The sequence below is a fragment of the Perna viridis genome, chromosome 4, assembly GCF_037379345.1.
Source record: "Perna viridis isolate PV_CMFRI_1.1 ecotype Kerala chromosome 4, ASM3737934v1, whole genome shotgun sequence".
Taxonomy (NCBI): Eukaryota; Metazoa; Mollusca; class Bivalvia; order Mytilida; family Mytilidae; genus Perna; species Perna viridis.
Genome location: NC_142448.1, coordinates 10,991,636 through 11,003,593, shown reverse-complemented (window position 1 = coordinate 11,003,593; position 11,958 = coordinate 10,991,636). Strand labels below are relative to the sequence as shown.

The 11,958-nt window shown below is 33.6% G+C and overlaps 3 protein-coding genes across 9 annotated transcripts in view; 2 read left to right on the top strand and 1 right to left on the bottom strand.

Moving 5' to 3' along the window:
• Nucleotides 1-336: 336 nt before the first annotated feature.
• LOC148618831 (protein CFDP2-like) lies at nucleotides 337-1,086 on the top strand. Its single transcript, XM_088576876.1, has one exon. The coding sequence runs from the start codon at nucleotides 337-339 to the stop codon at nucleotides 1,084-1,086; it is 750 nt and encodes a 249-aa protein (XP_088433002.1).
• A 215-nt stretch (nucleotides 1,087-1,301) lies between these two features.
• LOC148618830 (uncharacterized) lies at nucleotides 1,302-1,757 on the top strand. The gene has a single exon (XM_088576875.1). The coding sequence runs from the start codon at nucleotides 1,302-1,304 to the stop codon at nucleotides 1,755-1,757; it is 456 nt and encodes a 151-aa protein (XP_088433001.1).
• Nucleotides 1,758-9,559: 7,802 nt separating this feature from the next.
• Nucleotides 9,560-11,958, bottom strand: part of LOC148618828 (cGMP-dependent protein kinase 1-like) — a 51,813-nt gene continuing 49,414 nt past the window's right edge. For all 7 annotated transcript variants that reach the window (XR_015921450.1, XM_088578088.1, XM_088578089.1 and 4 more), the window contains one exon: nucleotides 9,560-11,376. The gene's annotated coding sequence lies outside the window, so the exon portion shown is untranslated. The remainder of the gene's footprint in view (nucleotides 11,377-11,958) is intronic.

Below are 11,958 nucleotides of genomic sequence, written 5' to 3'. Positions count from 1 at the left end.
AAAGGATGGATCAGATATCAAACACACTTCAGCTCAGCGAAGTGAAAATGTTACAATGACGCATGGGAATGCAAGCCCAACGGAAGTTCACACACAGAAAGATACACTGGCTAATCCCAAGATCACCAGGAGAATTGGTACATGAAACGTCAGAACCATGTATGCCCTGGGAAAACTGCACAGGTCATGGAGGAAATGAGAAGGTATCGTTTTGACATTTGGGGGATAAGTGAATGCAGATGGACAGAATAAGGAAAGATCATCACCCAAACCGGAGAGACCATCATTTACGCTGGTAGATCCGATGACCATCACAGTAATGGAGTTGCCATCGTTATGATAAAAGATGCATTCAAATCGCTTCAGGAATGGACGCCAATCAGTGACAGAACAATAACAGCTCGATTCTGGTCAAAATACATTAAAACAACTCTTGTACAAGTATATGCACCCACCAACGAAGCAGAGGAAGATGATAAAGATGCATTTTACGAACAACTGCAAAAGGTCTTTGACAAAACACCACGTCATGATACTATACTCTTGATAGGAAACCTTAATGCAAAAGTTAGAAACAAGCTGGAAGGAGAAGACGGCATGGTAGGCAGACACGGAATACAATGTGAAAGGAACAATAGGGAAAAAATTATTTCATTCTGTGGCCTAAACAACTTTGCCATAACAACAACAATGTTCCATCACAAGGATATCCATCTTCACACTAGGTCATCACCAAACAGCATGTACCAAAACCAAATCGACCATGTTGCCATCAATGGAAAGTTCAAGAGGTCAATAAACGATGTCAGAGTACAGAGAGGTGCAGCTGTAGGAAGTGACCATAACCTACTAGTCATCAAGCTAAAACTGAAACTGCACAAAATTCAAGGAAAACCAATAGAATCTAAAAGATACGAATCATACAAGCTAAAGATACCTGAAATTAAAGAAAGATTTACCATAAAATTGAGAAACAGATTCAGTGCCCTAACTGAAGAACATGATGTAGAGAATTTAAGAGCATCTACAACGAAACAGCACAAAAGATCATCGATCGAAGAAAGAAATCAACTCAGGAGTGGATAAGTGCAGAGAGTTGGAAACTTGTGGAGGAAAGAAAGGCATTTAAAAACAAGATAGACGGAACAAGATCGGAGAGGGTCAAAGAGAAGCTACAACAGCAATATAGCAATAAAGACAAAGAAGTGAAAAAAATATGAAGAAAGACAAGAGGCAATGGTTCGAACATCTTGCAACTGAAGCGGAAACAGCAGCCAGTAAAGGAAACATGAAGGCAGTTTATGATATCACCAAAAGAAAAAAGACTTGCCAAAAATAAGACAACACCAATTAAACACATAAAAGACAAAAATTGGACACTTCTAACTAAAGAAAGTGAAGTAAAGTCAAGATGGAGGAAGCATTTCATTGAAGTTCTCAATAAACAAGAACCACCAACTACAGCTGATATAGTAGCAAATGAAATTGAAACACTTCCTATCAATACAGAACACCCAACTTTGAATGAAATTAGATCTGTCATTAAAGAGCTAAAAAATGGGAAGGCACCTGGATATGACAACATCACAGGTGAATTGATAAGAGCAGACACCGAAACATCTGTAAAACAAATCCGCAAGCTTCTGGCAAAAATATTGGACGATGAAGTAATACCAATTGACTGGAAGAAAAGTTTAATAGTCAAATTGACAAAGAAAGGGGACCCCACTTGCTGTGGAAACTGGAGAGGTATATAACACTAATACCAACAACATCTAAAATTCTCGGAAAAATATCATCAAAAGAATTGCTGAAGAAGTAAACAAACATCTAAGGGAAGAACAAGCTGGATATATAGAAGGACGGGGGACAACAAAACAAATCTTTATCTCGAGCAAATTATTGGAATTCCAGACAAACTGATACAACTATTGAAATGCATGTACAATAACGATGAATGCTGCAGTAACATCCAGCGGCACCTCTGAATGGTTTCAAATTAAATCTAGAGTCAAACAAGGCTGTAACATGTCCGGATTCCTGTTCCTCTTAGTTATAGATTGGGTAATGAGGAAATCAACATAAAAAATAATACCGGAATCCGATGGAATTTTACCACCAAATTAGAAGACTTAGATTATGCAGATGACATCGCTCTACTATCAAGTACAAGAGAACAACTACAGAGAAAATTTGATAATGTAAGCAAATTTGCCCACTCCACCGGCCTAAAGATCAATGCAGGAAAAACAAAATTGATGAGGTTTAATGTCAGTACAAACCAGCCTATCACTAGCACAAAAAAAACGGTGATACAAGATGTCAATACTTTCACATACGGAAGGTAACAAACGATGAGGTCAGAAGAAAAGCTGACATGGAAAAGTTAAGTGTTACCATCAAGCGAAAAAGGTGGGAATGGCTGGGACATGTACTGCGGATGGATAACACCAGGCACGCAAAGATAGCCATCTCATGGACACCAGATGGCAAAAGAAAGAGAGGCAGACCTAAAGAAACCTGGAAAAGAATCATCGAAAAAGACCTAGGATTTTAGTCATGAACCGAAGCAATCAGGGTGGCAAACGAAATAGACAGATGGAGAGGACTTGTTAACGGCCAGATTCTTATCAAAGAGAGACGGAAATAAGAAAGAAGAGAGAAATGCACACTTAATTATGAAGACAAAATACACTTCATATGTATTTGCCCTAGTTATGATTTGAACAGGAAAGTGATCTATGAAAAGATATATACAACTTCTCCAAATCAACGTGATTGGACCCCTGATCATTTTTTTATTTGATTGGACTTAAATAACTGAAAATATTGAAGTTCTTACTTTCCTAGCTGATTATTAGGAATCAAATGTTAACATAAGAAAGTGCAAGAATGCTTGACTAATAATTTTTGACAACAGAAAATCGACAATATTTATTAGCTCAAACACATTTACGTTAAATGGTTATGGCATGTATATAAAGCAACAAAACATACATTGGATAATTACACATACGAATATTTTCATGAGCATGATGTGACAATGGTTTAACTTTTTACAGAAATATTTATACATTTATTCTGATTTCCCAACATTCTTTCATAAAGTTTATTATAAATTTAAGTATGCTGTATGAGCTGCTTTTTAGTAAGTAAATTAATTCTTTCATTGAGAAGAATGAATTTGAGAATGAAAAACTACTGATCTTTGTCATATGGAGAAAAAGTGGTGTTCGTTCTCAATATCACCATTATTGCATGAATTACAAATTCTTTTATATCTGTCTATATTATTATATTTCCCTTTTTCTATTGCTAAAGCATGGGCACTAATACGGAATTTACAAATGTATATATAAGCAGGTCTTTTCGAAGGTGTGTAGATTTTTCGGAAAAAAAAGATAGTTCTTCACATGCTAATATCACATGATCTATATTTTATTTAGATTGATAAATTATTCTTTGCTCAGTTCTATTTATGTAAAATTCAATGTTATTAAGGTTCAGATTTAGGTAGCTGAAACCTAGATTATTCAACATTTTTTTGACGTGTGACACACACACACTACTATCTTTAACTTTATTATAAATATCATGAACCAGAGAATCTGGATAGTTAAGTATGCGAACTAAAAACTTCAAAACTATTTAATTGAACTCTGAGGTATAAGAGTGTTCAATTAAATTTTATGTTAGTTCTATTTACAAATGTTCGGTGTAGGTGTTCATAAGGGTCTGAGTCTTTGTAAATTTTTACAACTCCCCAAACTCCACTTCTACATAACATTACAGGATCAACTAAAGTATAAAATAATTTTTTCAATAAATTGCAAGGATTGTTTAATGATAGGGATTTCTTTAATTTAAGAGAGTAATCAACAGAACCAAGGTTCTTGCTGAAATCAAAAGAAAGTAATCCAGGGACAAACATGGAAAACAGACATACACAACAAAGAACATTAGGTAACTAAAATCATACATACAAAGTAACAAAGTCAAATGAGCAACTCTGACTCCACTAAAAACTGGGAACATGGACCAGGTGCACCGGCATGGTAAGCGTCCTCTGCATTTTTAGACGAAAGAGGAAAGGAAAACTATGACACGATGAACAAATCAGTTTTCATGGTGCAGTTGTCGAATTAATGCATTTATACAAAGAAAAATAAAAATGCTGACGGTTCAAACAAGGGAAGTTTATGAAGACAGCATGGCCGGGAATACTAAAGTCCACTAAAAAGAACGTTACACAACAATCATTAACTAAAACGTACGGCATGAACTTCACCAAAATCTTATACATTTCGAATGGCACTTCTTAAGGTCCAGGTGCTGATGCCAATTTTTCATTCTGACGTCTAATACTTTTCCATTTTTCTCGTTATCTTCAGTATGACTTGAATGTATCTTTTAAAAAAGTACAGATACTGTTAGTTTTTCATCCTAGCTATCTTCAATTCTCGTCTATTCCTTTTACAACATGCTTCATCTTTTAATCTCTTCTAGTCTTTACTCCTATTGTATATAAAATTGATATCATATAGCTTCAATGAGCCTTTTTATTTTGCTTTGCCAATGTTGTTTTCCCTATTGCATCAATATCTTTTTATTTTTATTCACTTTTATCTTTGAGGACTTTTTTTGCCTCTGAAATATTTTGTTCTTGGTCTATTTGAATGTGATTGTTGTTTAATCTTTATGTTAAGTGACATTCTTTCCTCTTCACTACCCCCCCCCCCCCCCGCCATTATAAAACATATGTAACATAAAACTGTGTCATTCGGGAAAGATAAAAATGTACAGATTGTGTATGAAATTGGCACTTTGGAAGAGTTATCGTTCTTGGATTGCTTTGATTTGGTTGATTTTAGTGAGAGATGAAGATATGGGTCTCTAAAAAATGCAGTTATAATTGCAGAAAGGACTATCGTTACTTAAAATATAGCATCATTCTGTAGACCGAAAAAACGTTCGACACCAATAATCTCAGTGTCTGCAATTTTAATTGACTATTACTTAATGACATAATGAAACAAAAAAACATCTTTCTTCCCATACCAAAATTACCTATGAATTCACTTTACTGCTCTAAAAAAGGAAGAAAAAACCAAACTTTACGACAAACGTGATGACTTTTCATTCAGAATTGTCAACTTTCCTTTCATCTGCGGCAACATTCCTTCAGCACCTGCGTATGGAGTGTTCATATTACAACTCATACGTTATGCCAGAGCTTGCCGAAACTACGCAGACTTTTTGTATCGCGCTAGAACTCTATCAAATAGGCTTCGGGAACAGGGTTATATTGCTACAAGATTGAAGTCATCACTACAGAAGTTTTATAGTCGTCATCATGAACTCGTGGATCGTTATGGTGTATCCATCTGCACCATGAAAGCTGATATGTTCAACGGGTCACAGTTTTCCTTTCCTCGTTTGTCTACCCCGGACTTGACTTTTTATGAGCAACTCGGCGGGTGTTTCTAGAAAAGCAGAAGACGCTTACCCTACCGGTGCACCTGGTCCAAGCTCCCAGTTTTTAGTGTAGTCCGAGTTGCGCATTTCTTTTGTTACTTTGTATGTATGATTTTAGTTACTTTATGTTCTTTGTCGTGTATGTCTGTTTTCCATGTCTGGTCTTTGTCCCTGAATTACATTCTTTTGATTACCGATGTAACCTTGGTTCTCTTGATTACACTTTTTTAAAATAGCGTTCTTTGTTTGGAAAACTAGATTTTAGGTTCATCATATTGTTAAAAAGTGCTCTCGAGCAGTTTTATGCATTACCTTAGACGCTTTTATTTGAGAAATGATAATGAAAGTGCAAACCTAGTGATAATCTGAGTACGCAACGTCATGAAATTTCAATGTGGAACTAGAAGACATTTTGTAAGCATTAGCCAGCTATTGAGATATTTATACTATTAAATGTTTATTTTCATACTTTTCTGTTTTCTTACTTGCGCTTTGCGTGCTTAAGCTTTTTTGTTCGTTCTTTATATTGATTTTTTTGTCTTTGGCCACATTGATTCTGAATACCATCGGTCTCATTAATGTCATGGTGTCAGTAGTTATAAAAAGTTGTTATGTTCAGCAAAATGCAATTTCTTTGATATAGTTGATATTTTTGTAATGATTTTATGTTTTGTATGTATTTATCGTTTCAATGTATATTTTTCTGTTCTTATGTTGTAAATACTTTCTATACCACATTTGTTCATCTTTCATGTTTCCATTGGACCAACAAATATTGACACCACCCACCAGGTCATAGATCTAATTTATGTACCTTTAAACAACCAATGCATTATCTCGATGAATGTTTATAGTAGTTTAACGCTAGCACAATGCAAATTATATTGAGATGTCCTTGTACTTTTTCATAGTTCATTCTATCTAAACATTATTTGTAAATACCTTGTACAGAAGTACTTTGTAATGACATAACTAACTGGAGTACTTTTCAATATATAAGTTCTACAAAGAGTGAAGTAACTTAAGACCATCATAAATCAGCTGATCTTTTGTGTACTAGTAACACCGATCACATGACCGTTCCGACTTTCTACAGGATACCAAAGCGTCACAAAAAAGCTGCCCCAGTCATGTTTTATTTCATCTTCTAGCGAATGTTCTACTTCTTATATTTCTAATTTATCAATCACTAAATCACTGCTAAAATGTTGTTATTACTCATTGAAGTAAATGATATGTGAATAATGGTGTTAACTATCTTTTTTTATGAAAGAGTAATCAAGGGAACCAAGGTTATAGCGGTAATCAAAAGAATGTAATCCGGGGACAAAGACCAGACATGGAAGACAGATATACACAATGAAGAACATAAAGTAACTAAAATCATACAAAGTAACAAAAGCAAATGAGCAACTCCACTAAAATCTGGAAGCATGGACCAGGTGAACCGGTAGGGTAAGCGTCCTCTGCTTTTCTAGAAACACCCGCCGAGTTGCTCATAAAAAGTCAAGTCCGGGGTAGACGAAAGAGGAAAGGAAAACAATGACACGATGAACAAATCAGTTTTCATGTTGCAGATAGATACACGGTAACGATCCACGAGTTCATGATGACGACTATAAAACTTTTGTAGTGATGACTTCAATCTTGTAGCAATATAACCCTGTTCCCGAAGCCTATTTGTTAGAATTTTAGCGTGATACAAAAAGTCTGCGTAGTTTCGGAAAGCTCTGGCATAACGTATAAGTTGTGATATGAACACACCATACGCAGGTGCTGAAGGGATGTTGCCACAGATGAAAGGAAAGTTGACAATTCTGAATGAAAACTCATCACGTTTGTCGTAATGTTTGGACAATAGTTTTCCTTTACCATTGATTTCTAAGTGTAGGTCAAGATATGAGGCTGACTTCACAATGTCTGTAGTATCCTTTATCTCAAGTTTTTTTGGGTAGATGCGACGTATCAAATCCCCTAATTTAGGATTGTTTAAAGATAATACATCTTTATAGCGGAAACTGGGATTAAAGGATCTAGCTAAACGATATTCTTTCTTTCGGATCAAACCAGCTATAAAGTCAGCCTCATAAGAGTGAAAGAATAGGTCATCAAGTAGAGGAGCACAATTTGATCTCATATGAATGTCGACCGTTTTTTGAAAAACACGTCCACCACGCTGGGCAAATATGTTGTCGATTAAAAATTCCAGCATTTTGAAACATCTTCTGTATATTTGGAAGATGATTTGGAATTATTTTTTACAAAGTATGAGGAATCTCTACCAAGAACTATATATTTGGATCTAGGTGTACCATCTTTTTGAAATAAAAAAAAAAACAACGATGTATAATGTTTTTAAATCGGGATTTTAACTGAGTATGGGGAATAGAAGTATACAGTGTTGAAAAATCATAGATTTTAATGCTATTATATTCTGATTATAGTCTTGAACTGATTGTCTCCAAAAGATCTATCGAATTTTTCAGGATCCACTTTGAATTATTACCACTACGGGAGTAACAAGTGTTTTGGACAAGTTGTAAAGTGGCATTCAAATGGCAACTTATTGTACTCCTCTCATAGCCTATTTGTGAATCACAGGTCATGGTCAAACTTTTTAAAGGTCCTTCAAAACATGATCTGTCGCACGAATTTAATAATACTTTTTAGACATCTTAATGATATCATGGTCATAAATAACCCTTGCTTCGAAATTAAAAACTGTATTCAAGGTATCTAACCAAAAGAACTTAAGTTGACTAAGACGAACAATAGTAGTACTCGTACACCTGTTCATGATTTAGATATTACACCAGAAAATGGCAATATATGACAAAAAGATTATTTTGATTTTCCTCTTCCTATTTCATAACTGACCCGCTTTGCTCGCATTAGTTATAAGTGTCAGATTGTTATGGACTCAACAAATTTCTCACAGAAAAGCTTTTGCAACCAGGGTATAGATATTACAAACTTCTAAAAACATTTTCTGTTTTTTCCCTGATAAAAAAAACTTTGATACAAAAAATATGATAGCACTTGCAGGTTCACCCATTTGTTAACAAAAATATAGTTTGTAAAGCACATTCTTTCAAACAAGATTCGATTTATCAATTGTCCTTAAAAGATTCTGTAAGGGATACGACTTTCAAAATGTTGTCTATTTCTTTGAACCTCGTTTTCACAGATAGAGATATTCGACTCCTAATTGCATCCCTACATAAAAATAACTAAGTCATTTTTGAGTATTGTACTTCATCAAATTTTAATTATCTTAATTATTTTTACTTTGACGCTACTGGTGCAGGTCCAGTTCACTGGAATTGTAGATTATTTCTAATAGGGGAAGTTTTAATTGGACTGTCATTCTTTTATGTGTTATTCGGTAACTGCGAGCGTTCTTTAAGTGGATGTCCCACTTGGTCTATTTGGTATATGGTGAGGTATTAAATGGAGAGAATTGGATGTACAATTAAGTGAATATTGGGTGTTTGTTGTTTCAGCTCATCTTGACCTCACATTAAAGGAGATGGTTCAATTAAAGCTTTAGAGAAGACCACTTTAACCTATTGCATATTCCACGCGCCTTTTCAGTCAGGAGATGTTGGTCATTAATGGTCTTTGTGTCATTATATCATTTTTAAATTTTATTCTGAAGAATTGTCATCGTGTAGTCACCATGAATTTTTTACATTTGTTTGTCGGGGGCCTTCTACAGCTTACTTTACGGTGTGTTTACACTTGTTGAAGACATTTTGGTGATCTTTGAAAATTTGTTTTGTATTTAGGTTTTAAGCACGTGCATCTGTTACGTTTCACCATATCCGTTCTTTTTCTATTGTATAAATCCACAAACTATGGACAATCTTGAGGTATTATTATTGTCACTGTAAAAGTGTTATTTTTAATGTGACAATGTTATCACTTTAACAAGCCAGGACCATTGCGGTACCGTGGTATAATATCTATTTTGCCAGATTTATTTTGGACTTACTTTCATTATGGATCGGATTAGTGTTCGGTAATTTAGTTGTTACCTTTATTGGTTGCAATTTACATTTAATATGTTCATTTTACTTCAATATTTCAAGTCTGTAATACATTATGTTTATTCATCTTTTCATAAAATTTGCATCATGTAACAAAACACAACAAAGTTCATTCATTACTAAACATAATAAAGATCAACATAAATACATCAGAACAGAATATTCTTTACCAACTGTATTAGGGGTACCAAATCTTAAAGCCTGGAATGAATAAAGTATATTAACCCGCATCATAGAAGAAAATGATTCTGGCCATATTCAAATTAAATAATACAGTTAAAGACACATGCCCATGGCTATATCTTCAAAATAAGGCAAAAGCTATATAGTACGAAGAATAAATGGTCCAAAATACTTTCCCCAGTAAAATTCTTGACTATTATGTAAATAAGTTCTACCCTACAGAAACCATCCCAGTAAAATTTTGGAAGACAAGAAATTAATATTTATACGGTATATATACATAATTAGCACCAATGTTGTATACCAAAATCGTTAAAACAAAACATTACAAGTATCTTTAGTGATAATTATAATGGATTGCATATTAATGGACAAGAAAGGCCAAATAGATATTCTAACAGTATACGAAATCAGTAAAATTCATTAACGACAGAGTTACCTCATACGTTAACCTTAATATAGTGGCATTCGGATTACAAACAATATAGTTATAATGTCGTTAAGGATGTTTTCATGTCCATTATTTTTTTGTCGGATTTTCAGACTCCTCTGGTTTCATACATTTCATAGCATATATATTTTTTGCCCAGCGACCCCCACTTTTCTTTTCATATTTTCATTTAACACACCTTAAATACTTTAAGAAGTTCTTAAGAAATCCTTGTTACTTCTTTGGGGTTTTTAGTAGGTAAGACCTACTATGAGAAAACCTATGGAAAATCAAGAGAAATCATTTTCCCGCCAAGATTTCAAATTCTTATATCTAAAAAAAAAACGAGCACAGTGACCCATATATTTTTCCTTTTAATTTTGAAAGATCTTAAAAGATTTCACAATCCTTTGGAATCCTTGCTATACTTAAATAGAGCAGCGAACATCCTTAGAAAACGTTCTATAAATCTGAATATAAGCAATACAAAATCATATTCCGAAGGTGTCTTGATGTAATCATATTTAATCAACAATCTAGATCACTTAGCTTGTATTATAAATGCAAACACTTTTTTATGATTTCAGTACACGAATTCACTAAATAGTAGGACAGATTCATATTAAATGAATTTAAAGAGTGAGTACAGAATGACGTCTATTTGAAAGTCTGATGATACATTAAAGGTGCTAAATCAGTGTAGCAAAATGATATCCACATTTATAAAAGCAACAGTGTATTAAGCTCAACAAATATGTTTCTACGGGTTACATTTTAACTGATTTTAAAATTAAAAGTAATATTTTCGTGTTATTGAGGATCTTACTAGAATAATTTTAAATGATCCCAGAAATGGCGTGTTTTGCCGTAAGTAACACAAATTAAAGCCATCCTTAGTTAGCATATTGTTTCATTACAGTCACGAACACAAAATAAAACAAAGTTTAAAGAGGTATATCTGCATCATATATCCATACTCTCGTTACCAACAATCATCATGTCATGGAAAGCTAATTTAAATGTATTTGATTTTTTTAAATTATACAACAAAACATACGATTCGAACATCGACCTGCATAGTATACAACGATGATGCCTTTAACATCGTAAACGTCGATATATGCATAACGTGGCAAAAACAAAAGATTCTCCAAAAGGAAAAAGACTTTGCTTGCCATGCCATATCGATGTACTTGAGCATTGCGTTCTGTAAAAATTTGGCAGCTGAGAATTTCCAACCTGTAAAGGACAAAAAAACATAAATGTTCACAAAAATTATTAATCAAAAATATATTTTGTGTGCATACATAAAATAACAAATTTATTTATTCTGAGTTATTACTGCAAAGCAATTTAAGATTTTTTTTCCATTTAGCAACGCATAAACAATAAAAAAAACTGCATCAATATATAAATTAATCTAGAGAGTTTTAATTTAGAATATATCAAAAGAAGTAACAAGAAGTAACAAAGAAATATGTATGTATTCGTCATACGTGATTTTAGATAGTGTTTTTTTTTTTTAAATCAAGAATCTAGATAGAATCCACTTATATATACAACTATATATGCAAACAAATATGGAAAATGAAAAGGAAATTAACTATATCCTTAAAGCTTATTATCAGCTGAATAAAATCCCAAACAGGAAAAGCAAGTTTTATGGACTCTAAAGAACCCGGCGAGAGAGACAAAAAAAGTAAATTTAAATCTTACAGCAAGTTGAAATAGACCAATTACAATTTCTATACAAATCTAAGTCAGGTACAAAGTTGCCCTACATTGTAGTAATATGTCCTACTTAATCACCACTTAACACAT